Source organism: Delphinus delphis, chromosome 8 (assembly GCF_949987515.2).
Source record: "Delphinus delphis chromosome 8, mDelDel1.2, whole genome shotgun sequence".
Classification (NCBI taxonomy): Eukaryota; Metazoa; Chordata; class Mammalia; order Artiodactyla; family Delphinidae; genus Delphinus; species Delphinus delphis.
This window is the reverse complement of record NC_082690.1, coordinates 104,785,070-104,811,776: the sequence shown is the minus strand read 5'-3', so window position 1 is coordinate 104,811,776 and position 26,707 is coordinate 104,785,070. Positions and strand designations below refer to the sequence as shown.

The following is a 26,707-nucleotide window of genomic DNA, read 5'->3' as shown; positions in this document are numbered from 1 at the left end:
AGCCCCACCTGGCCTTTCCAGCCCCAGCTGGCTGCGTGGCTCCCCAGACACCCGTGGCACCTTTGCATAGGCAGTTTCCCTGCCTTGAGGCTGCTCTCCCTTCTCCACCTGCACAGCCCTCGCCACCCAGCGAGGCTGGTGCCTCCCTCTCCTCCAGGAAGCCTTCCCTGGTTTCCACCCTTCCTGGGCTCCTGTAAGGCCTGTCTCATTGGTTACCTCTGTCTGCCGGGCTCTGCAGGGGGTGGAGGTGGTGTTCCACAGAAGCTCTTCCTTCAGGCCCTGTGGTGGGCAGGCCTCCTGAGAATTTCTACCCAGATTCTCCTCCTTCCATGCTTGCTGTGATCTTCCAGGGGAGGGGAGGGGAAAACCAGAGCAGCCTGGGATCCAGAGGGGCTTCTCTGCTGCCCCTCGGCCCCACTGTCGAGAAGCTGGGGAAGGCGGCATTATGGTCTAGTAGTTAAGTCATGAGCTCAGGAGCTAGACAGCTTGAGCTCAAATCACAGCTCTGAGATGCTCTGGCTGTGTGATCTTGGGCTAGTTACCTAGCCTCTCTGAGTTTCAGTTTCTACATCTGCAAAAAAGGAGCCAACAACAGACCTACCTCTAAGTCTGCAGGGTTGCAGGCCAGGCAGCAGTACTCACTGAACTCACATGGCCCGTCTCCCCTCCAAGCCTTTCCCCGGGCTCCCTTCTCCCCATCCTCCCCAACTTTAGCAAAGTTGATGCATTGGCCAACTTTTTGTCCACTCCTGCCCTTTTCTACATGCTGTTCCCACAACCAGGAAGGCTGTTTTGGTCTTACCCCCCTTTTCTGGCCTTATCCCTCTCGCCCTGAAGACAGCGCAGCAACACCACTGGGCGGCCTTCCTTGATATTCCCTTCTGCATTCTCCCTGCCAGCCTGGCTCGGGGCTGCTTCTCGGAGCTTCCCCAGCAGCCTCGTGGCACTGGTCCTTGTGACGGTCTCCCCAGCCAGACAGAACCCTCCTGCTCCTCCGGGCGCCCAGCAGCAGGGGAACGCGTGCTCACAGCAACCCGCACCGAGGCCCGGGGCCCTGATTTCTGGAGACAAAGGTGATTTGGGGCGAGCAGGGCTCCCCGGAAGCCCCCTCCCTCCTGCCCCAGCTTTATTTTGGTTCTAGAATTATTCCAGTCAGCATACTCGGTCCCCACCACGCCCATCCGGGTGCACAGTCAGCATTTCATGCAGTTAGAGGGAGGGATGGAAGGGGAAGAGAAGGCAGGCGAGTAAATGGTCTGCACAGCAGAGCCACTGGGGTGGAAGGGCGGGGGCCTCTCCCAGGCGGCAGGGGCCCCCGCCAGCTGCGTGTCCCCGGGCCCTGGGCTGGCCTGGGCCGCGCAGACCTCCTGGCGCCGGCCACACGGTGGGCAGCCCGGCCTCGGGACCGGGCCGCAGCTGCGTCAGGTGGGGAGAGCCACCACGCTGCCTCAGGTCCCGTGACCACCCTGGGCTCCCCGACATCACTGGGGGTAACTGGCTGGGCCTGGGTCTCCGTAGCCCACCAGGTCCAGAGGCAGCCAGCCTGAGGACCTACCTCTCACCTCCCTTCCCCCCATCGCTGTAACCCGGTGGGCCCCCCACGCCTCAGCTGCGAGGGGCGCACAGCGCCTGCTTCTCTGGGGCTGCCTTCGGCGGCTTGGAGCCGCCTCAGTGACACCTAGAAGGCCACGCACGCCTTCCCTCCAAGACTCCTGTGGGTGTGTAACGGTCCAGCCCTTGGCTCCTGGGCAGGACTCCTCTGGGGTGCCATTCGCACAAGCCCTCACCGTTGGGACTCCGCGGAAGCCACAACCTGCCGGCTCCTTCGCTTGCCCCAAAGCCCCCTCTCTGCCTTACAGGGTTCTCCTGAGGGCTCTCCCCCAATAAACCCCTTGCCTGCGAACCTCGGGGTCTGCTTCTGGAATCAGCCTTGGGCAGCTGGTGTCCTGGGGGTCTGAACCAGGCTCCAGAGCCATCTCCCCCGCTGGCATTCAAGCCTGCCCCCCCAACTCCATCCTGACCCCCTCAACTTCCCCTCACGGTCGCCACTCAGGTCGCCCCTTCCTGCAAGGCCCAGCCCAAGGCCTCGGGCTCCACTGTGTCCTCCCAGGTGCCTGCTGCCCACAGAGGCCTCTCCCATGCCCCTCGGCAGTCTGTATTCTGCCTCCCCATTGCCCACCAGCACCCCCCAGAGGCTGAGGCATCTCTCTTCCCCGCAGGGCCTGGCCTGAAGGGACACCAACCAACGCCGTGGAGCCAATGCCTGAACACAAGGACCTGGCTCTGGGACTCTTTGGACCCCTGGGCCTTATAAGGGTTACAGTTCTATTTCATAGAGGATGACCCAGCGTCCCACATGGCCTGAGGGCCACTGATTGGCCTGGTCCCTCGGTCTCTCCTCCTTCCCAGAGAGAGGCTCTTGTGTCCACGGCAGTAGGGTGAGAACTGCGTTTGTGACAGGGATGTTCTTACCCTGCCATGCTGCGGACGGGCCACTGGCCTGGGACACTCAGTTCTTTCCCCGACCCTCACAGCACAGCTCCCATCTTGTCCCCGCGCTCCCCGGCCCCAGAGCCCTCCCCAGGTCTACGTGGAGGGGCCGCCATCCGCAAAGAGCAGATCACCAGGGCAAGGGGATCTTGTCTTCCCGACGTCCTAGGGGCTGTGCCTTGTTCGTGTCACCCCAGCCTGTGCCTTGCACAGCACCTGGCCTCCAAGACTCATGGTCCTTGTGCGTGGCCTCCCAGCAGGGATGGGATGTGGGGAGCTCTGAGAGGCCAAGGCCCCGCCAAGGCCAAGGGACAGGCCTGTTGGGGAGCTCAAAATGGGAGCACAGCGGGCCAATGCCTGGCTGCCCTCCCTGGGCCCTGGCCCAGCCACGGCTGGTCCTCAGTGGGAGACAACCCTGGGTCCCTAGACATCCAGCCAGGCCTGTTCCTCCACCGCAGCCTGGATAGAGGGACCAAGATGGCTCTTGGGGACTCCACCGGGGGACCCCAGCGTTCAATGGTTCCAGCCAGACTACAGAGAAGGGTGTTGGAGCTGAGTTCACGCCGGGCTCCGGTGCCCACCCGGGCCCTGCCCCGGCTGCTAGTTTCGACGGACAGGGTGCCACATGGACACGGGCCTGCGCAGCGTGGCCAGCATCTGGTTCCAGTGCGTGGTGCCCATGCCACTGGCCGACGGCCCAATGATGACATGGCCTACGTTGTCCCCACGGCCATCACTGCTGCTCTCAGCTACCGTCACACGGAGAGACAGGTCCTGGGGAGGAAGTGACATGGGTGCTAGGGACCAGGGGCAGTGCCAGAGGTCCCCCATGGCCCCCAGGCCCCAGCGGGGTGCCAGGCACGGCCCCGTGAATCCTCACCTCTGACCTGTCTAACCTCACAGCCCAGATGTAAATGCTGGCCTCACCACTTCCTTGCTGCGTGACCTTGGGCAGTGACTTGGGCTCTTCCTATCTCAGTTTCCCCATCTGTAAAATGGTGATAATCATAGTTCCCACCTGTTCTGGGAACGAAATGAGTTAAAAGGTGTAAAGCACTTAGAACAGTGCCTGCACACCGTCAGCGCATTATAGATGTCTGTTGTTAATCCTGAGCTAATCGTATGTTGGACTCATAACAGGAAGGGAAAGAACTTGCTTGAGATCAAAGTGGTGAAGCTGAGACTGGAACCCAGCCTGACTTCTCTCCTTCCCCTCCCCCCTCCCCTCCCCTCCCCCCACCGCCGGTCCCAAGAAGTGTCTCGCCCTAGGAGGCTGCAGAGTAGGAGTGGTGGCACTAGGACACCCAGGGAAGCAGGGGGCAGACGGGTGGCCTGTCCCATGAGGGTGGCAAGGCAGGACCAACCAGGGATGCTGAGATGTTTTTCTGGATTCCAAACACCCAGAGTGCGGCAGAGTTCTGGGCTTTCAAATTCAGGCCGGCTATCCCAAGAGGGGAGATTAGGGGGTTTCTGTACAGCCCCAGGGCCAAGGGGCAAGTTTTGGCTCAAGGCACAAAAGGACTTTCTCACGTGGTCAGGAATGCCCAAGGATGGAAGGAGGGAGTGAGGGAAGGTGGTGAGCTCCCCATCCTCTGAGGCATGCAAGCCGGGCCACTTCTGTGGCCCAGGGCACATCCTCTGCAGTCCTCCCACCCTTGGCCTGTGATATCTGTGCTGGGAGGGGGTCTCCCTGGGGCACATCGCCTGCTGAAGGCCAGGGGGGTTCTGGGGAGCTCCACAGGGCCTCTGTAGGCAGAACCTCGGGAGATTTAGGGCCAGAGCTCTGGGCGTTGGGTCAGTCCTGGCTCATCCCTAGTCCTCTGCAGCTCCCTCCACCGGGAACTGTCTTCCCACAGATCTCAGCTTAGCTACCCCCACCTGCAGAGGCCTCCCCTGACTGCCAAGGTCTGGCATGCTCTTAGTGGATGTGATTGTCTGCAGACTTTCCTGCCTGTCCCTTGTGAGCGCCAAGGAAGCAATTCCCATGTCCCCAGCACCCACCAGAGGGCTGGTACCTAGTAGGTGCTCAATACACACTTCTCGACTAGAAAGGTGATGCCTTAAGGCAAATCATCACCCCCTGCAGGAGCTCGGAGGAGATAGACTGGAGGGGATAGAGGGGCCCCCACCCCCTGCGCCATCCCCCCTCACCTGGAGCACGATGGCTGGCACTGAGAAGATCATGGCTTCATTGAACACTGGGTTAGGGTCGTCCCTCTTCACAGCCGTCTTCTTTTTGCTCATCTTCCTCCCATCCTGCAGCAGGTACACCTTGACGAAGGGGTCTGTGGGCGGGGAGGGGGGTGGGGGTGAGAGCCAGTGTGACACTCACTTGGCATAGACCTGCCCGGTCACAGCGGCTCACCGGCCACTCTCTCCTGCGGTCCTGCCATCAGTTCTTTATTGCGTTCCCATTTTACAGATGAGAAAACTGAGGCTCACGCGCGAGTCAGGAGAAGAGCTGGGCTTTGGACTCCGGCAGCCGGCCCACCAGCCCGCACGAGTGCTCCCCTCATGTGAGGCTCTGGGGAGCTCAGCAGACCCACCAGTTTTCATTCTATAAATGGCCCAAACGCAGATGTCAGCCCCGAGTCACCCGGCGCCTGCTCAGTGGAGCCTGACTCAAGGACATGCAGCTCTGGAATAACGAGTCGCTGCCTGCTCGTCACTTACCACCCACTGGGTGTCCTTGCTGCACCTGCCTGGACCCGGGTCCCCCAGGCTCCCAGTCAGCCTCCTGCAGCCCTCAGTTTTCAGTTACTCGGGGCTGAGGCTCCTGCAGACCTGACGCATCAGGTCCTGCCTGGCACCCCCACCATCTCGGTGGCCCTGGTCCCCGTTTGGGATCTGGGATGCAGTCCAGCCTCTGGGAAACGCCTACCTTGTTTTCATACCAGTGCCCCAGCCTCCTGCTCTCAGACTCCCATCCCTCCCCCACAGGGGCTCCCTGCCAGCCTCTGTGGTTCCCATGTTTCCCCAGCTAGATTAATCTTCCCACTGTGCATGGCTCCTGAGCCCAGCCAAAGCCAGGGGTGGGGGGCCTGGCACTGTGCCCTACACCTACTGATGCCTCCAGGTGCCCAGGGCTTAGCAGCTGGGCCATGGCTCCCACCTGCCCCACGGAGGAGCCAGGCAGCCAGGAGGGCCTTACCCGCTGTGGTCTTGTCGTTGGTCCAGATGAGATTCTTGGCTTTCACCACGACCACCGTAAGACGCTCGGCCGTTGGGAGGTAGCTGAGGGACAGCAGGATCTCGCCCACAGCGTCGGCGGCCTGGAGGACAGGCGGGTGACTCAGAGGGCTTCTGCCCCTGGACTTGAGAGGCCCAGGGAAAGGCAGAAGCTTCCTTCTCCACTGAGAAGCTGCTGCTCTTGGGGGCCCTTACACCAGGGCACCAGGCTGGTGGGATTGAGAAAGGGACCCCTCTCCCGCTCCACAGCGCCATCCCTGCCTTGTACCGGGTATGGGTCCTGCCTTGGAAGGAAGGCCATAGGTTGCCTGTCAAATGCAGCAACAAAATGCAGTTATGTTCCCTCATTCCAGACCAGAGAAAACATTCTCCGGTAGTAGCACTTACAGGTCCAGGTGGACTGGAATTAGTAGATCATTTGCTTAAATAACAGTGATGCTCCCTAAGCGCTGCTACATTTATGACGGTAAACTGCAGCTTGGCCTCTGTCTGAAATGACTCACTTGAGGGCCAGAGGAGTACTTCCCTAACAGAAGCTCTACAGGAGTAGAGCTTCTAAAGGTTTGGTGGTAGGAGCAGTAGAAGGGCTGTAAACAGTGGTCAGGGTGCCTTTCATCTGCATGCAGTAAACTGAGTTTCCTTGAGTGTGGCTCAGCTCTTTCTCTAATCTCCTAAAGATGTTGGTGTTCAGGCTGTTGCGAGGACAGTGGATTTCCTCCCCTGAAGTGTACATATGGCGCTGTCCTCAGGCACAGGCAGGTGGGCGGGCTTACCTTGTTCTGGTCCTGTAGGTAGAGCCAGCCGCCGAAGGGCTGCAGCGGGAGGTCAAGCACAGAAAGCTTCAGCTCCACCACCCCTGTGCTCACATTCCGCTCATCTTCATCGATGCCAAACACGGAAAACCGCAGGCTCTTCTCCTCCAGGGCTGCAGGGTCCAGGGGGATGGAGAACTTCTCGTCGAAGAAGATGGAGTAGGCGTTCCTCTGGATCTGCAGAGAGAAAGAGCAGTGGAAGGAGGTCCAAAGCTGGGGAGGAGGTGGCAGCTGGATGCCTGCGAGGCCATGGCAGGGAGTGAGCGCTGGATGGGGTGTCTGGAGACCTGGTCTAGCGTCTTGGCTCTGCTGTCCCCACACTGCAATGCCAATCCTTCCTTTGGTGGCTCAGCCCTGATGATATAAAAGCCCCCTGTCCTCTTCTCAGTGGTGGCCAATCTAGTGGCCTGGCATTCGAAGCTTCCACAAGCTGACCCCAACTAATTCCCATCCTCAGTGCCCATGGGTCCACAGAACCCTTGCAATGTGCCGGCTGAGCTGGCCATCTTTCTTGCACGTGTTCAAGTCCAGCCCTGGGCCAGGCATGCAGTGAGTAGGGATAACTGTCTGTGAAGTTGAGAGTCACTGATGTCCCATCCCGCATGGGGCCTGGCCTAGGACTCTCTGAACGTTATGGGGTGGATGGACCCATGGAGTGACGAGGCAAGGCTGGGCAGACTCTGTTTCTAAGCCTAGTCCTGCCTGGTGGGCGCCACTGGCCTCTTCCCAGGAAGCCGTGGGTGGGCCCTCTGGGAAGGTGCACTTGTGGGCACTGATCCCCCTTCCGTGGGGGGCTGCTTTGGTCACTGCCTGGCGATATTTTAAGAGAGGAGATCTCATCCCTGGCACCTCGCCTGATGCCGGGGGGCTGCCCAACCTGGGGGCAGCCACCCACTCACTGGGATTGGCTGGGCTGTGATGCTAAGAAGCCTGCATTCTTGGGAATAAATCTGTCGGTACCTCCAGATGCCCTGAGCTGCACTCTTCGGTCACTGTCTGGGCTGGAAAAGCCTCTTCTTACCTTGCGCCCTGAAGGCTACATCCCCTACCCAATCACCTGCTTGAGAACCAAGGGCGACCCTTCCTTCCTGGGATAAAGCCCACCTCCTGATCCTGACCCTGACATTCAGGCTTTTCACGATCTTTGGCCCTAAATTCCTTCCTCTGGCCAAATTAGCCCCTTGACTGTCCCCTGCCCATAGGAGTACAGGCTCCCTGACGATCCATTCTCTGTACGTTGCACTTTATGAGCACGTGGAGACCCCTGGGGTGGAGTCCTGGATCTCCTGCTCACTTGCTGGGGTTGTCGTGGGCAAAGCACTTTCCTGAGCCTCAGTTTCCTCATCTGTAAGATGCCCTCAATCCATCCCCCATCACTGGGGCTAATGAGAGGGTCGCAGATGCGTTGGGCTCTGTGAACCAGGTTCTCAGCATACATCAGGCCGTGGTGGCTGCTGTCAACGTGCTGCCTCGAGGGGTGTGTCCAGAACCGCCCAGGTCCTCCAGGCAGCTGAGGCCGCGGGCAGCGTGGATCTGGGCTCAACAGGAACACCTCATGGTCCTGACAGACGACAATCCACTGAGCGCTTACCAAGGACTGGGCTAAGGATTTTGCGTTTCCTGAAGCACTATGATGCTCACTTGACAGATGGGAAAACTGAGTCGCAGAGTGCTTAAGTGACTCACCCAAAGTCACACTTCTAGGAAGTAGGGAGCCAGGATTTGAACCCAGGCAATCAGGCTCCAGGGTCCTGCGCCTAACCACCCACTGGGCTGCCTCTCTGAAGCCGGCCTCCCCTTCTCGGCCCTACGTACGCCCTGGTGGTTGGTTCTAGACCCTCCTAGAGTGCGGGGGGCAGGGTGGGGCAGGAGAGGAATGACAGTCTCCACCTCTGAGGGGCAGCCAATTTCAGCACAGGAAACAGGACTGGACACGGGTGGGTCTCTGAGGAGCCAGAGCCACTTGGCCGCAGGATCCTCCTGCCCTGGTCACAGCCCGTGCTGGGCTGACCTCGACCGCTGGTGCTGGGCAGCAGGGTGTCTCACGTAGACCTCTCTCTCTCTCAGCAAGGGGGGTGGATCATGGAGGGGTATCCTGGGGGGTGTGCTGGGTCCCTCTCCTTGCCCCTCCCGGCTTATTCTGCACCCTCCCCCCTGCTTTCGGCCCCAGGGGCTGACCTCCATGGGCTGCATCAACAGGCTCCCTAGGTCTCTGGCTTCCGGTGGGGTCAGCCAGTAGGGGTCACTGGAGGGAAACCAGAGGTCGGAGGGAGGTCGGGGTGCTTATTCCTCCAGGTCCTTCTCGGCAGGATCGCTGCGAGCAGACGGCGCCTCTTGACCAAAGGGCACGGCGCCTATCAAAGTGGCCCTCTGCATACACTGGTCTTTAGGTAACCTCGCGTTCCCCTCATCCCCTCAGGCCAGGGTACCACGCCATCCCTGAGGTCGCCCCCCACACAGCATTATAACAGTCCTGTTATTAAGCTGTCCCCAAATTAGCCAACATGAGCTTGTCATCCCTTCCCTGCCAGGTCCCCAAGTTGACACAATTGACAAATGGACAATTACCACACACTGGATTCATGTGGCAGGACTGCTGAGAACTGCACACAATGGGAGCCTGCAGGTGGAGGCCCCAGACTCCCAGTTCTGTCCTCCCTATAGCCAGCACCTTCCGCTCTGGGATCAGCACCCAAATCTGCTCTCTAGCTCCCTCCTCAGATTCTGCCTGGCCCTGCACCCCTGCCTGCCTGGGCAGGACTCCTGAGAGCCCGGGGCACACGGCTGCCCCGCCCTCCCAGCCCCCACTTACCCGGGAAATGCCCACGATCTGCTCATCCGGCAGCAGGCTGACGCGCATGAAGCAGGACTCGAAGCTGGCTTCCTCCCGCTCCAGGAGGTCCTTGCCCTGCAGCACAGCCACGTGGAGGGTGTGGGAGGCGGCATCGTAGTCCATGCTCACCTCCACCTGGCCCAGCGTGAAGTCCTGCCCGAAGGTGTTGCTCACGGAGGAGATGGAGTTCAGGGAGTCGGCCGACTGGGATTTTCGGAGGGTCCCGTAGGGGGCCAGGTCCAGCTCACGGCCCATCAGCTCCAGGGGTCCCAGCTCGCTGATGCTCTCAAAGGTGTCCTCAATGCTGAGGCTGCCTTTGCGACTGGGTGGCCCCCTAGTGCTGGCCCGCTGGGCATTCCAGGCAGGCACTCTCTGGGGGTGAGAAAAAGGGACATGGGAGCATCGAAAGGGCAATAGGCATGGTCTTGAAGAGACAGCAAAGAGATACGGTAAGCCCTGTTCATGCAAGGCACCTCCAAGTTCCCCTTTCGCAAAAACAGGGCATGCCTTAGTTAGGAAGGTCCTTCTTTATTGTTATTTCATGTCAGTTTTCTCTCCCTAACCAGAAGGTAAGAGAGCTTTTTCTCAAAATGTTTATTTATATGGACTGAGTTTCATACATAAAGATGTTCACTGCAGTGATGTTTATAAAAAGGAAAAATAGTTAGCAATCTAAGTGTCCAGCAGAAGGGGAACGGGTAAGAAAACTAGAGTACAGATACTCAATACATGACAGAGCAGCCTCAAAGGAAGTTTACAAAAATGTCTACCACATGAGGAAGTTTTCAAGTTGGATAACACTAACTCTAATATTCAAATTTTTCTTTTCTCTCAATTGACCTTGGGATTTGAGAAAACAAAAACCTTTGTACTGTAAGCATCTCCCATGTTGGTACATAATCTTCATTACCATAATTTTTAATGGTCCCCTTAATTTGCCATTGAGTGGATCGCCATAGTTTATTTTACTATTCCCCTACAGTTGGACATTTATATTGTTTTTAATTTTTCACAAATATAAACAATGCAGCATTGAATAGATTTCCTTTTTTTTTTTGGCCGCGCTGCACGGCATGCAGGATCCTAGCTCCCTAACTAGGGAACGAACCCGTGCCCCCTGCAGTGGAAGTGCAGAGTCTTAACCACTGGACCTCCTGGTAAGCCCCTTGAATAGCTTTCTTAAAATCTTGACTTAGAGGACATAGTCCCCCTTTTTTTTTTTTAAATCTATTTTATTTATTTTTTATTTTTGGCTGTGTTGGGTCTTCGTTGCTGTGCACAGGTTTTCTCTAGTTGCTGCAAGTGGGGGTTACTCTTTGTTGCAGTGTGTGGGCTTCTCATCGCGGTGGCTTCTCTTGTGGAGCACGGGCTTTAGGCATGTGGCTTCAGTCGTTGTGGCACATGGGCTCAGTAGTTGTGGCTCTCGGGCTCTAGAGCACAGGCAGTAGTTGTGGCGCACGGGCTTAGTTGTTCCACGGCACGTGGGATCTTCCCAGACTGGGGATCGAACCCGTGTCCCCTGCATTGGCAGGCGGATTCTTAACCACTGTGCCACCAGGGAAGTCCTGAGGACATAGTCCTTTTGAAAGCTTTTGATACATGTTTCCAAAATGCTCTTTGGAAAAGTTGTTCCAATTTACAGTCCCTCCAACTGAGCGTGAGATAATTCCTTCCAAAACCCCAAATGAGCGAGCATGTGGGACCTTTATCTGGTAACAGATTCTGGCTGTGCTCTCTGGAACTCTACATGATGTTAGAAAAATTCTCTGCCAATGTTAAGTGATGAAGCATTTAGCAATATGTAGAGAGCCCTAAACATGTTTATACTCCCTGATACAGTAGTTTCACATCTGGGCATTCATTCAAAGTACGTAATCCCAAATGAAGACAAAGTTTTACATGTAAACCATTTACTGCATTATTTATAGTGGCATTTAGTAAACCATGGCACATACACAAAAAGGAATCTTAGGCAGCCATTAAAATAATGTTTACAATCAACAATATGAGGAAGTGCTTCCGTTTTACGTGAGATGAAAAGGGTAGGGTATAAAATTCTCTGTAGAGATGACACCCATTGTGTAAAAACTATGCATGGAAAAAAGACCGGGGGGGAGGGGCCTAGATTTAAAATATTGGAAAGAAATAAATCAAAATGTTAATAGTTTGAAGACAATTCACAGTTGCTTGCCTCTGGGTGGTGACATTTGGAGAGGTTTTTCTTCTTATTTTTATTTTCCTGTAATTGTCACAGGATGGTGTTTTAAATTGAAAGCATTCATTCATTCGCCAAGTATTCATGGATTACCTAGCACTGGGCTATGTTGGAATGTGGAGGAGGACAAGGGTCCCTGTTCGCAGGAGGAAATTAACCAGGAGGGAGTGAGGGGGGGAGGGAGTGGGGGCCAGTCCTGAGAGTGGACGGTTGGGGCATGGGGTGTGCAGTCCAGTGTGCACCCATGAAAACAGAAGCCTCACCTTCTGCTGGGCCTCTGCGTAGTTCTCACCATACTTCTGCTGAAGGTACCTGTAGTCGTAGTTTGGGAACGGGGAGGGGCTGGGGAAGCTCCCCGACGTCCAGAGCTTCCACAGGCTCACAGCTGCAATTCCCAGCAGTGCCAGGGCCCCGGCAGCATAGACACCCACTTCCCAGTCAGGGGGGCTCTTGATGACTGCAAGGCAAGAGCAGAGCAGTCTCTCGTTAATGGGCACTAGGACCCCTCAGTTGTTACACATTCCCACCCAGTGAGCCTGTAGTTCAGCACTGATTTGCTTATTCATTGAAAAAATATTTATTGAGTGTCTACTACGTCAGGTTCTGTGCTGGGTGCTGGGGATCCAGTGTTGAACAAGCTATACACCCTCCGATATCTGCTTTTAGCTCCTTTCCACAAAAACATACATTACTATCAGGAGCGACCCTTGGGTAGAGCAGATGAAGAGCTGTGAACAATGGTTAAATATTCCTTAGGCTTTAAACAGGTAGGGGTTTTTTTAAAATTAATTAATTTTATTTTTGGCTGCACTGGGTCTTTGTTGCTGCACAGGGGCTTTTCTTTAGTTGAGGTGAGCAGGGGCTACTCTTCATTGCAGTGCACAGGCTTCTCATTGTGGTGGCTTCTCTTGTTGCAGAGCACGGGCTCTAGGCACGCGGGCTCAGTAGTTGTGGCTCACGGGCTTAGTTGCTCTGCGGCATGTGGGATCTTCCCGGACTAGGGTTCGAACCCATGTCCCTTGCTTTGGCAGGCGGATTCTTAACCACTGTGCCACCAGGGAAGCCCCAGATGGGGTTTTTCTTGCCTCTTTGAGTTCTCTCTACCTTCAGAGGACTTCTGCTTCCAGATAATCAATGCAGCCTGTTGGGATCTGAGGAAAGTGGAAGGGAACTTGGGGGAGAAAAAGAAATGACCCCCTTTTTGCCTCAGACCTCATCTAAAACAATCCAATGTCCATCAGTTGATGAACGGGAAAATAAAATGTAGTACATCATACAATGGAATATTATTCAGCAATAAAAAGGAATGAAATGATACACGTTATAACGCGGATGAACCTTGAAAACATCAAGCTAAGTGAAAGAAGCCAGTGCCCCAAGACCGTATGTTGTATGATTCTATTGCTATGAAATGTCCAAAAGAGGCAAATCTGTACAGACAGAAAGTAGATTAGTGATTGTCAGGGGCTGCCAGGGGTTGGGGGGAGTAGGGGGAAATGTGGAGTGTGGGGTTTATTTTTGGGGTGATGAATATATTCTAAAAGTTGATTGGCTAATGGTTGCACAATATACTGAAGCCCACTGAATTGTACGCTTTAAGCGAGTGAACTTATGGCATGTGAGTTTTATCTTGATTAAGCTGTTACCAAAAACCAAAAAACAAACAAACAAAAAACTCAGCCAGAAGTGAGAGGTGGCTGTAGGCTGGGCAGGGCTTGGGGACAAATCCAGATGCTCAAATGCGTCTGCCCACGGATGTTTTAATAACCTCACTCATCTGAGCCTCACTGTCCCCAAACAGTAATTAACTACCCCCTCAACTGTGTTGGGTAAGTCCTCACCTAGCACAGAGCTTGGCCCACGGCAGAACCATAAATGTTAAGTCACTCTTCTGGGAAACCTGGCTCTGCATTCCCAAAAGAAGCCAATGAGACAGTAGGATTCGTTTTGCAGAAGATCGCACTGTTGGCAAATATAATTCTCTAAACCATTCTCAGTGTTGCCTCTATACTCGATTCAAATGGGGAAACTGAGACACACAAGAACTTGCCCAAGGTCACAGAGCCAAGAAGGGGTGGCCCTGGGATCCCAACACTGGCGGCCAGATTCCAGAGCAAGCAGGGGTAAAAACCACGGCCCCACCCGGCCTCCACCAGCACGGTTCCCCAGCAGCAGGGCGGAGAGATGTGCGGAGGGTGTTTCAGGGCGGAGATTTCTCATCACACAGCCACTGAGCACCTACCGTGTGTGAGCACCCTGCGGAGCGGGTCAGCCCCAGGCCCAGTCCCCGTCCTTAATAAGTGGCTCATAGTCTAGTGGGTGGGGTGGGCAGATAAACAGACAAAAGAGGGATGGGGGTCGTGATGAGAACAGCCCAGGAGGGCTTCCCAAAGAGAGATGCCTAAGCTGGGATATGCAGGAGCAGCAAGAAGTGTGCCGGCCAAGGCGCCAGGCACCAGGAGTTTACGGAAGGAGGAGGAGGGTGTGCAAAGCTCAGAGCGTTCAGAGCACCCAGTGAGAGAGAGGGAAGGGGGCATTTGGGGATGGAGGGGCCACTGCCACTGCTCCCCAAAGCCTGCGTAGGGAGGAATCATCCAGCAATGGGAGGCCCCAGCCGGGCCCTGCTCTGCTGAGCCCAGCCAGCTCCAGCCAGAAGCTACCATACTTGCTCACCCCAGAGAAGGGCAGGGCCCAGCCTTCAGCCCTGGCATTTACGCAGCACTTAGCACCCTACGAGCTCCCTACCTCCACTTTCCAGAGGAGAACTGAGGCGGATAGCAGTTAAAGAACACATCTGTTGGGTTGGCCAAAAAGTTCGTTCGGGATTTCGGGCCCAGCTTCTCCACACACCCGAACGAACTTTTTGGCCACCCCAATATTTATGGGCTCAAGGCCACAGGGGTGAGAAATGGAGAGCGTGGTGCAGGTGCTTTGGCTCCCTGAGGCCACCTCACCTCCCTGGCTCCAGTCTCCTCATCCAGAAAGAGGAGATGACACCAAAAACATCCCCATCCAGTGGTTCTACCCCAAAGGAATTGATTCTAAGGGAAAAATCCCAACAAGTTTTATGTCTGGAGTGAGTCATCGAGTCTGTATTTATAACAGCAGAAATCTGGAAGCAGCCTGAGGGTCTGAGCAAGGGTGCCGGTGGTGCTGCCTCAGGAGGGGTTGTCACTGGGCTTTGAGAATGGCAGTTGAGGTCATCAGGATGTCACCGTGGCAATGCAGAGAATCATTTCAGGCATTGTTAAGAGGAAAAAAAAAACAAAAAACAATCCCCAACATGGTATAAGCACGTGATTTTGATGTAAAACTCACGCAGCAGCGTATGGGCAAGGGCTGGGCGGACCAGGGAGGCATGGGAGGAGCCAGAGATGCGGATGGAGGGACGGTGAGCAAACCTGTTTACTCCTGACTTCTGTTGCGAGAATGTAATTTGTGGGATAAATAAAACCACAACAAAGAGCTACCGGGGGCCCAGGGCCAAGACCTGGCCAGGCTCTCAGGAAGTCCTGGGAGTCCTGCGAATAGGGGATGGGATGGGAACGTACCTGGTGCCTGGAGAGTGAAGTGCATGTGCGGGGGGACTCCCACCTAGACACACACACAGCCCCAGCCAGCTCACAGGGGCTTGGGTGCTGCCAGGAGGCGGGCCAGGGCCCGGGCACAGCGTCCACATAGGCGATGGGCACAGCAAAGTGGCAAAGCAGCCCCAGGCTCCCCTGAGAGTGAGGATCCGGGGGCTGAGGGCCTGAAGCCAGCACCCTGGCTGGCATGAAAGGGGGGCCAGGGCCAGGGACACGAAAGGAAAAACCCCAGCAAGCTGACATGAAATGATGACAGTTAATGCTCATTTATTTACTCATTTTATTGCGTACCAGCCTCTGGAAGGTATGAGAAGAATTCCCCAGGGAAGTGAGGTCTGAGCTGAGACCAGAAATGAGGAAGGAGGAATCTTAGTAATAATGGTTCCCTTACTATTTTCCATTCGCCAGGCTCTGTTCCAAACACTTCATGTATACTAACCCACTGAGTCCTCAGAACCACCCTGTGAGGAAGGTTCTATTATTATCCCCATTTTACAGACGATGAAGCTGAGAGATAGAGGAGCTATTCGCTGCCAGACAATCTGGCTCCAGATCTGTGCTCAAAATCTCCACACCAGTCTCAAGGCCTTAGCCAGGCAGAGGCAGTTCCCAAGGGAAGGGAACAGTATGTGCAAAGGCCCGGAGGTCGGAGAGAGCTGTGTTCAAACTGTTGGGCACTTCACACATGTTAGCTCGTTGAATCTTCCCAGCAGTCCCTGAGGCAGGCCGCATTGCCCCCATTTTACGGATGAGTAAGTGGAGGTTCAGAGAGGTTTCATCACTTACTGATGGCCACGCCAGGGCCTGGACAAAGACCTGTGAGCCTGCAGGTGAAAAGTGAAAATTCCTGGCTGGGAGTTGGAAAAGGCGGTTCCCCCTTGTACGTCCTTCAGCTCAGCCCTGGGCTGGCTGGGGTCTGAGCTAGGGGAGGAGCTGGAGTGATGGGGAGCACCGGCCTGGGAGTCAGGAGACCTGGGCCCACGTCCTGACCCTGTTACTTACTTAGTCACTGTCCCTTTCCTTTGCTGAGCCTGCCTTCTCCCATCTGTAAATGGGGAGGGGAACGTAAGGAGAAAAGATGGCGAGGGTACTTCAGTTCTGACACCATCCATCGTCAGCTGGAGTGTGTCTGGTGTCTTGAGGCCGGTCCCAAGCTCAGTGCCTGCAGGGGCACACATGAGGAGAAGGTGGGAGCTGCCATCCCTGGACTGGGCGACCTCTGAGTTTAATGTCCTGTGGATCTAACATCGACCTTCCTGGGTTTCCTCGCCTTTGGCTCCAGGAATGGCCCCAGGGGAGTGGATTCCGCATGACAGGCTCGACCTTAGGGAGTAGCAGCACATGGGCCTCCCGGGCGATCCCCTCAAGTCCTTCCACCAGAGCAGAAAGACGAAGAGACCTCAGACTGGCCCCAACCCGGCGTCCCCAAGGCTGTGTGATCTTGGGCAACTCACTGACAGTCCTTACCAGTAAAACAGGGCCGTGACTGGTGTCCCACTGACATCCCCCACCCCAGGCCCGGTGGGAGGGTCCTGTGAGATGGCACGTTTGCCGCGGGGACTCACCGCTCAGGTGGTATTCTGCCACGTCCACGGCCATGACGCCCACCGCAGGGGCTGAGACTGGAAGGGAGAGGAGAGTCAGTGGAGGGGGCTTCAGAGGGTCATCAACCCCACCCCCCGCTATGGCCCAGGTGCCCATCATCCAGCTCACACTCAGGTGGAGGGGGCCTGGGCAAAAGTAGTGTTTTTTTCATTCTTTCATTTTTATTTTTTGGCTGTGCTGCGTGGCATGCAGGATCTTAGTTACCCGACCAAGGATCGAACCTGGGCCCTCCGCAGTGGAAGTGCGGAGTCCTAACCACTGGACCGTCAGGAAAGTCCCTAAAATAGCATTTTAAAAAAATGGTGTTTAAAGCTCTTTTCAAGCACTCTGAGACCTCATTTCAGGGTTGCCAAACACGAAAACACAAGACACCCAGTGAAACGTGAATTTTGGATTCGTTTTTAGTAGAAGTATGTCCAAATATCGCATGGGACATGCTTATACTGAAATATTATCCACTGTTTATCTGAAGCTCAAAAGTTGCTGGCATCCCGTATTTGTACTTGCTAAATCTGGCAACCCTGCTTCACTTCCGTCCTACCAACAACAGGCTGACCAGCAGCAACTCTGTTACTCCTTAGAGCGGCCCCTCAGGGTGTTCCCTAAGGCTGACTTCAAATGCTTTTGTTTAAATTGGACCCGAAATGCTGCATTTCTACAATATTCTATTATCAGTTCTTTCTCTGCTTGGGATGGTTTCCTCCCCACCCTCCGCTCCCAAGTTATATGAACCACTGAAGGTTTGAGAGGTTTGAAGGTTTAAGTTGTTCTAGAAAGGTCTAGAAGCTCATACAAGCCATCACCTGCCCAGGCAACTGCTTACAGTTTTATTATTTTTGTTGCTAAGAAGTAAACTGGCTCCCAGACATGTTCTAAATGGGGTGGGGGGTTGAAAAAGGGAGGCTAGGAAGAGCTGTATGGATCTCAGCTCAAGGGACACGGAGGACAGGATGGCCCCCACGCTAACCTCTGCATTCCCTCGCGGTTCAGAGAGGTGGTTATAAACAGGTAAGATGGGGTACACGGGGCGGTGGCGGGGGAGACCTGCAGAGTGTCCGTCCACCCAAGGGCAACTGCTTTTCTGTTCCCGCGGGAATGCCAACCCAGCCTGGCTGGATCTTCTGAAAAGCCAGATACCGGTATTTTTTAACATGCAGTTTCTTGATTTTTAAATGTTGCAACCAACTCACAAAAAATGTAAACACTACTGGGTGGAGAGGAAAAGGGTCCTGGCTGGTGGCGGCTAGCCTGTTTGCAACTCCTCGAAGGATTGTGTGGGCTCCCTTTGGGACTGGGGTCAAATCAGGGGGTGAGCATTTTCTAGAATCCTGGGGTTCTCCCCAGTTTGTAGCTCTGGAGTCAAGAAGCTGGGGTGCCTTGATCCAGACAGGGTTATCCGGCACATGTGGGAGTGCCGTAGGTCCCAGGACAGCAGGCCTCGAGAAGCAGGGCGGAACAGGGCCCTGGGGCAAAGCCCTGCCAGGTGCACAGACAGCTCCTTGCTCCCAGCTCCCCTGATGATGCCCCCACTCCCACAGTGAGATGTGGGTTGTCATGGTGATGGGAGGGAGGCGCTAACCTGGACCGGCTTCACCCATGCCAATTCAAGTGGAAGCTCATTGCTGGGACCTGCTGAGATCATGATAAGTACCTTGCTAAGCACCCCTTACACCCAAGCCCTAAGCACTTTGCATGTATATTACCTCATATATTACCGACCTCTAACAGCCCCTTGAGGTAGGTGCTATTACTATCTCTGGTTTGTGGAAGAGAGTCTGAGGCAAGGAGGTAAGGTCATTTGCCCCAGGCTACACAGCTTAAGAAACTGTTCAACCCGGGCCACTGGTTCCACGCTCCCTAACCCCTGTGCCTTACTGCGGGGGTGTGGGGGGTGGGCGGCATAAGGATTCAAAAGTTGCCTGAGAACCCGCAGGCCAAATTAGGCAGTGTGTACAAGCCCAAGGTGGCCCTACTTCGTGGCAGAAGGGAGGCTGGATACACCAAAACACACATGTTAACATGAACACACATGTCCCAGTCTGCCTCTGCCTTGCTGGGAATCTGATCATGCCATCAGCTTTCTTTCCTGTTTCTCTAGCACAGGCTGACTTCCTGCACGGGGACAGCCCATGCCAGCAGCACACTAGAGTGGGTGGGCTGGGTACACCCCTGCGGCAAGTTCCTGTGGCTGGGGACAGAACCCCATACCTGCTGTATCAGACCTCTGGCTGTCGAGGGGCCCCCATGTATCAGACCTCTGGCTGTCGAGGGGCCCCCATCTCTCCAAGGCTGGTCCAGCTCAGACCCCAGACTCCCACACTGCCCACCTTTCCCCCTCCCCTCATCACAACACCCTGGGAGCTGTGCTTTCAGTGGAGTTGTGAATGACTCTAGGCTCACCCAGGCCAGAAGGTCCCGCAGGTGTGCCCTGGGAACGGGAGAAGCCAAAGCACATCTGCCTGAGAGGAGGGAAGAGAGAACTTGGGAGAGATGTCGAGGTTCCTGGGATGGGGCGGCAACCTGAGTACAGCTCTGAACCCCCGATCTGCCCCCTCTGTAAAATGGGGCTTAAGATGGCCTTATCAGGGTGTCAGGAGGGAGGAATGAGAAGTGCAGTGGGGCTTTTTGGCAAATCTTAGCTGCTGTGCTTCCTCGCCTGGCAATGGTCCGAAAGGCCCCTGAGCCCCTACTTTGAGCAGTGGAATTGTGTGGGCAGCACTGCCAGCCTGCAGATGTGTTATATTTGTCTTAAAGTGAGTTACCAACATTTAAAAATTGGGAAATTTCCCATTAAAAAATGAATTTCTTAAAAAAAAAAAAAGGATAGATTTCCAGCTTCCCGTTAAAAGTAAGATTTGGGAACAGTGGGTCTGTATACCCTGCCACCCCCAACACCCAGAGCTGGAGCTGAGTAGGCTCTGTCCCTCAGACAGGGCATCTGCTCTTCCGGCCTGGCACCTCCTACCCTTCCATTCACTTCCAGAACCTGCTGGCCCCTGGAAGCATCTCTATTCATGAGCCTGGTAAGCAGGCTTTTGGATGAGCTAGGGGAGGTTCAGAAAGGTTAAGTGACTTGCCCAAAGCCACACAGCCAGCAGTGGTAGAGCTGGGCCTGCCACCCCATCCAGCACCTCTTCTATTAGTAGCCACAGCCCCTGTGCAAAGGACTTCATGTACGTCTTCCCCATGGCCTCGCCCAAGACCCCTAGGGGGCAAATCCTGTTATTATCCCCACTCCACAGAGGAGGAAAGTGAGGCTCAGGGAAGGGCAGTGAATTTGCCCAGGGTCACCCAGCCAGTAAGCGGAGAGCTGAGACCGAGCCAGATCTGGCTCTGCAGCAAGCGCCCTTCTTAACGGCTTTACTTACTATCCCTGAGACCCCCTGACTCCATCTCAGCCAGTACTGACAACCTCCGCAGACTCCCACTGGCAGCCTGGAGGTTTGCCAGGTAGAGGGGCTGCAGCTTCAGCTTGGAACAGGACGCTGACAAGGCACATCCGAGGCCAGGGCAGCCTCTGACCAGAGCTTCCCTGCATTTCTGACACACAGGAAATGGGGCACAGCAGGGGTGGGTCAGAGCTGCCCCAAACCTTCATCTGAGCCCCTTCCTGGCACCCTTCCTCACTCCATCTATTCATTCTGGCCCCAAACCCCCAAACCCTAAATTGCATGGCGCTTGTTCATTGAAAACAGCTCTGGGTTCCAATGCTGGCTTAACCATACCTACCCGGCAATACGTACCTATTGCTGTAAGAATTAGACATAATTCATGCTAAATGCCTAGCGTAGTGCCTGGCTCGTAGTGTGAACACGATATAGACCTGATGACTGAATGGATAAATGGATCCCCCTTTTACAGATTAGGAAGGCGGGGATGGAGTCACTCGGCATATGAGTAGCAATACTGGGACTGACTCCCGGGTACAATGCATCTGGGCCTGGGCTCTTGGCCACCATGCCACCTCCTGACCAGGCCTTTCGGGGGTGGAGATGGGTGGGAGGAACTGCCACGGGCCTTACTGGAATCTGACCACAGTCGAGGCCTCCTCCTGGGCTTATCAAGAAATGGCTTTCCAGGAATTTGGTGACTCTGCGGCGGAGAGGGTCCCCACGTCTCTGCTCCCCCTCACCCCATTTCCTTGCTTAGTGTCCCCATGTCACATCTCTGGCTAGCAAGCTTTTGGCTCCCCCTACCCTCACCCTGAGGCCAGCAGGCAATGGGAAGGATCAGGGGGTGGTACAGGGGAGCCCTCGACCTTCCAGGCTGGGAACCTCTTTAGGAGCGTTAGCTTTGAGATCCTTTTCAAGTGCTCCCACTTCCTGGAATAACCACATCCTGCTACCGTCCCCCCAAAAGCCCACAAAAACCACAGTACAGACTGGCGAGGATGGTGGTAGCTGGCATTAACTGGGCACCTACTATGTGCTGAGCACTGTACCAAGGACTCGCCAGGTGTTATTTCGGCAAGTCCTCCCTGCTGCCCTCTGAGGGGGCTGATACTCTTCCCATTGTACTGGTAAGAAAACTGAGGTGCAGGAAAACACTTGCCCATAGTCACCAGAGCAGACAAGAGGCAGAGTCCAAGGTTGAACCCCGGGCTGGGAGCCCCCTCTCTCCCAAGCTGTTTGGAAAGGCTTCAGATTTCAGGGTGGGGAGGCCAGGGGCTTGGGTCTTGACCCTTCTCCAGACTGGCTGTGTTAATTTGGGTGAGTCTCCTGCCCTCTCTGAGCCTCAGTTTCCCCATTTCTAGTAGGATGCATAGCTCCTGCCGCTCTCCAAACCTGTCACCCACCCCCTGGCTCAGGGAAGAGGCTAACATTCCAGGGTGCAGGTTTCCCAGGCTCTTTGTGGGGGAGGGTGGCCTCACTGGCTGAGGAGGGGGCACCCAGTCCCTCTGCAGCCCATGAAAGAGGGATCACTAGGAGGGCGTGCTCAGGGCTCCTCCACCCACAGGCCTGGCTCCAGGTCCCCATGTTTGGACCCAGTTCCCCCTTCTTCAGCCCAAATCTACAGCCCCAAGGCCCTGGGATGGGCAAGCTTCCTCTCCCAAAGAGCAGTGGCATCAAAGGTTGGCAGGGAGACCCTGGAAAGCTCCCCACCCGTGCTGGTGACACCAGACAGAGGCTGAGGATCCTCTTGGCCTCCCAGGGCTTCCTGGCAATAGGGTGCGACATGGGGCATTTCCTGAAAACCCAGCACCCATGCCGCGGTAACCCCCAGGATACATGGGGACCGGAGTGTGGGGGGCTGACCCGGGAGTCGGGAAGAGGGTGTGAGGCGGGGCCGGGAAAGTGGGGACAATCAGGGCGCTGTGTGTGTGAGGGGCGTGCGTGCAGCGCGGGCGCCGGGGAGGCGTGTAAATGGCCGGGTGAGCCGCGTGTGTGCACACGCGGGGCGGGCGTGTGGGGCACGATGCGATGCGCAGTGCATGGAGTGGCAGGGCCGGGGAAGGGTGCCCGGCGTGCGCTGTGCCGGGCTTGCGTGTGCAAGCGCGGCGCGGGTGTGCAGACGAGAGGGGAGCTTGGAGCCCGGGGGTCCCCGGCGCTGGGAGGGGCACTGCGTGCATCTGCGCGAAGGGCGCGTACTCACCCCGGCTCAGCGGAGGGGCCGCCGCTCCAGCTCCGGCTCCGGTTTGGGCTCCGGCTCCGGCTTGGGCTCCGGCTCCCGGCCGGCCTCCCGCAGCGCGCACGCACCGGCGCCAAGCCCGGCCGTAGCCGGCGGAGCCAAGCCTGCAGTGTCTCCCCGCGCCCGCCTGGGAGGAGCGCGGCGCGGTCCGGGGGCTCGGCCGGGCCGGGGCGGCAGTCGCGAGCTGCGCCGCAGTCCGGGCACGCTCCCAGGAGCTCGCCGCGCGCTCCCTCGCGCTCGCCCGCCCGCTCCCTCTTTAAAGTGACAAACCCGCGCGTGGTCTCCGCTCCCGGGAGTTGCGCGGCGCTTCCGGGGTCTAAGCCGAAGATCCCCAAGCGCTCCCCGGATCCCAGGGGGTCGTCCGAGGCAGAAGCCAAACCCTCACTCCCTGGCCCAGGATGAGTGGGGATGGGGAATGGGAACGTGCTCACCGCGAGCTTCGAGAGGCTGGCGGAGCACTGGGCACGGAGTCAGCAGGCTTGGGTTCTAGCCCCAGCTGCCGCACCCCGGCTTATCCTGTTCCCCTGTTAGGCCTCAGTTTATTTTTCTGTAAAACGGGCTGGATACTGTGCACCTCCTAGGAACCGATCAGGAAACAGGAGGCGGGAGGTTTCCGCTTCTCTGAATGGTAGGCCAACATCATCTCAGTTAATCCTCACAATGGCTTAATGGTGTCAGTGGTCACTCCGTTTTCTTTTTACAGGAGGAAACAGGTTCAGAGAGGTGAAATGACCTTCCAAGGTCACAGAGCCAAGGGTCAGAGCCAAGACTTGAACCTAGGTCTATGTGACTTTAAAGCCCGTACTCTTAACCACTTAGGGGTCCTGCTTTCTCTCAAAAGGAGTGAATGAATCATTCAGGAGATATGACGCCCCCGCTGGATGCTAGGCACAGTGCCAGGTGTGGGCGATCTTCCATCTTCCGGGAACAGGGGGACAAGTCCCTCCCTGCCCGCGCAGTCTGGCAGGGAGGCACGCACGCATTAAGAGGGGCTGGGGTGTGCGGGGGGAAGGTGCCACGTGCTGTGGGCTCAGTTACCAGGACAGCAGGCTTGGTGGGTACCTGGGAGGGCTTCTGAGGGGATCTGTAGAATCTGGGGTGGGATGGGAAGAGGGGAGAGGATCTCAGGTGGGGAGCAAGTGTGCTAAGGCAGCAGTAGTTTCTGGATCATCTACCCTCTGGGATTTCGGGGCTGAAAGCAACCTGCGGGCACTGCCCTCTCAGTAGGAGCTGGGTCTGTGCTGGCCTTGTTGGTGGGAGGGGGCATCCTTGGTCTAGAAAGCAGGACCCTGGGGAGCCAAGGATTCAGTTTCACTCTCGTCCACAGGGGACACCCTGTTTTCAGTTCATTTTATGGATTCCGAAGAAAAAGGAGAGAAAGGTCATTAATTATGCCCCTTTGAAGGGGGGGGGCTGGGCACTGGGCCATGGGCTCTCATTGCCATTTCTCATCTAAGTTAATCTTCATAGCCAGCCAGGTGCAGTTTGGAATGACCGAGCCCATTTTTCCACATGAGGACACTGAGGCATGAAGGGTTCCCGGTTCGGGAGGGAGCATTGAAATTAGACACACCATCAGCACATAAAATGGCACACTGATACTGGCTTCTGTTGGAGCAGTAAAAAGGTGAGGTTGATCAACAGCAAAAAACCAAATAATTCAATTGAAAAATGGGTGGAAGACTTTAATAGACATTTCTCCAAAGAAGGCATACAGATGGCCAGTAGACACATGAAGAGATGCTCAACATCACTAATTATTAAAGAAATGCACATCAGAACAATGAAGGACCAGCTCACATGGGTCAGAATGGCCATCATTAAAAAGTCTACAAATAACAAATGCTGGAGAGGGTGTGGAGAAAAGGGAACCTTCCTACACTGTTGGTGGGAATGTAAGTTGGTGCAGCCACTATAGAGAACAGTATGGAAGTTCCTCGGAAAACTAAAAATAGAACTACCATATGATCCAGCAATCCCACTCCTGAGCATATACCCCGACAAAACTGTAATTCAAAAATATACATGTACCCCTATGTTCATAGCAGCACTATTTACAATAGCCAAGCCATGGAAACAACCTAAATGCCCATCAACATATGAATGGGTAAAGAAGATGTGGTACATATATACAATGGAATACTACTCAGCTATAAAAAAAACTGAAATAATGCTATTTGCAGCAACATGGATGCAACTACAGATCATCATTTTAAGGGAAATAAGTCAGAAAGAGAAAGACAAATACCACATGATATCACTTATATGTATAATCTGAAATATGGCACAAATGAACCTATCTAAAAAACAGAAACAGACTCACAGACATAGAGAACAGGCTTGTGTTTCCCAAGGGGGAGGGAGGGAGGGAGCAGGAGGGACTGGGAGTTTGGGGTTAGTAAATGCAAACTATTACATTTAGAATGGATAAACAACAAGGTCCTACTGTAAGCACAGGGAACTATATCCAATCTCTTGGGATAAACCATAATAGAAAAGAATATAAAAAAATGTATATATGTGTATAACTGAGTCACTTTGCTGTGCAGCAGAAATTAGCACAACATTGTAAATCAGCTATACTTCAATTAGAAAAAAAAAAAAAAGGTGAAGTTGAGGCTGTTCTGCTTCTGGTGTCAGCCCAGTGGGCTGATGTGGGAACTGGAGTCTGGAGTGAGCTTGAAAGGAGGTCTTGCCAATTTCATGTAATAACCCTTCAGTGACCAGAAAAGCATATGTATGTGTGCCAAAGACAGGAATTACAAGTGCCTATCCACAGGAGAGTATGTAAATGCATAGCGGTACAGTCACAATGGCACACGGTGCAACAAAGAGGAGAAAAGAGCTACCACCACCTGCAACAGGTGGATGAATCTTGCTTGTAAAGTTGAATGAAAGAAACCGGCCACAAAAGACCACATGGTGTATGATTCCATTTATAGAAAGTTCAAAAAGCAGGCAGAACTACTCTCTGCTGTTAAAAGTCATCATGGCGGTTACCATGCGGTGGTGACTGTGAGGGGCCTGAGGAGGATTCTGGGATGCTGTTCATGTTCTGGTTTTGATCCCAGTGCAGGGTCCCCCCCATCTCTCCCCCCAGCTCTGTTTTGTGTGTGCGTGTGTTTGAAAATTTGCAGCACTGCACACTTATGATTTGTATACTTTTCTACATGTGCGATACACTTCAATACCACTTACAGAAACACACAAAAACCTTGTGTGGCTGCCCACTGCACTGGAAAAAAGCCAAACTCCTTTCTGTGGTTTACAAGGGCCTGCTGGCCTCTCTGACATGCCATGCCGTCCTCACCCACCAATCTCCTGCCTGTCAGCCTTCTGGTGTTCCCAACACCTGCCAAGCTGTTTTCCTCCTCAGGGATTCTCACTCGCTGGTCTCTGCCTGGAAGGTGCTTTCCCTGTTCTTGCCAAGACCGCTCCCTTCATCCTCTGCACATCACCCTAAAGAAGTCACCTCTTCCGAGAGACCCTCCTGACGACCCCACCTAGAGTCCTCCACCCACAGCATGCTGTTTGTTTCCTACAGAACACTAGCCATAATCTGCAATTATTTTATTTGTTTACAGTTCATTTTCTGCCTCTGCCAGGAGACTGATAATCACAAACACACGGCACACTTGCCGTGTGCCAAGCGATATTCAAGCATCGTATTAAGGCATTGAATCTTCACCCCAACTCCATGGGGGGATACTCTCCTTAGCCCTATTTTACTGTTGAGGCAATTGGGGCTCAGAGAGGTTATATAAGTTGCTCACGGTCACACAGCTGGAAAGTAGCAGAGCCAAGGTTTGAACCCAGGCAGCCTGGTTCCAGAGTCCTTTCTTTAAACTCTATACTTTGACAGATCTGTTGTTTTTTTTTTTATTCCCCTGTAGTATATCTGGGACAGTATGTGGCACACCGTTGGTACTCCATAAATGTTGGGGGAATAAATGAGTGTGCTAAAGAGAGGTGAGGGGGAAGCTTGGATCCCAGAGTGGGTGTTGAGGGGAGGGATTGTGCAATGGAATCTGGAGTCCCAGGAACAAGGTAACCAGGGAACCGACAGCAGATGGAGGTTCCCAGACAGCTGGAATTAACTGCAAGCTGTAGTCAGGGCCAAGGCCTTGCCTGGACCTGGGCCTGGGCACATCTTCCCAAGTGGAGCCTACCTTCAGCCTCCCCTACAGACCCTACAAGACACATAGCCATTCACAGAGGGGGCTCTGCCTTAAGGGCATACAACCTGTCTAGGGTCCCTTGAAGGATGGAAGCCCCCCAGGGGGTGATGCTACCTATCAAGTGCCCAGGGCTGTGGTGGCCCTGGAGAGAGTGACATGAATCTTGTGAA

The 26,707-nt window shown here is 54.9% G+C and overlaps 1 protein-coding gene across 1 annotated transcript; it reads right to left on the bottom strand.

Moving 5' to 3' along the window:
- Positions 1-1,088: 1,088 nt before the first annotated feature.
- SYT12 (synaptotagmin 12) lies at positions 1,089-22,594 on the bottom strand. Its single transcript, XM_060017536.1, has 8 exons — positions 22,324-22,594; positions 16,692-16,748; positions 11,803-11,996; positions 9,304-9,696; positions 6,453-6,668; positions 5,642-5,762; positions 4,642-4,775; positions 1,089-3,264 (listed from the first exon to the last, which is right to left on the bottom strand). The coding sequence occupies exons 2-8, from the start codon at positions 16,723-16,725 to the stop codon at positions 3,091-3,093; spliced, it is 1,266 nt and encodes a 421-aa protein (XP_059873519.1). The 5' UTR covers positions 16,726-16,748; positions 22,324-22,594; the 3' UTR covers positions 1,089-3,090.
- Positions 22,595-26,707: the final 4,113 nt, after the last annotated feature.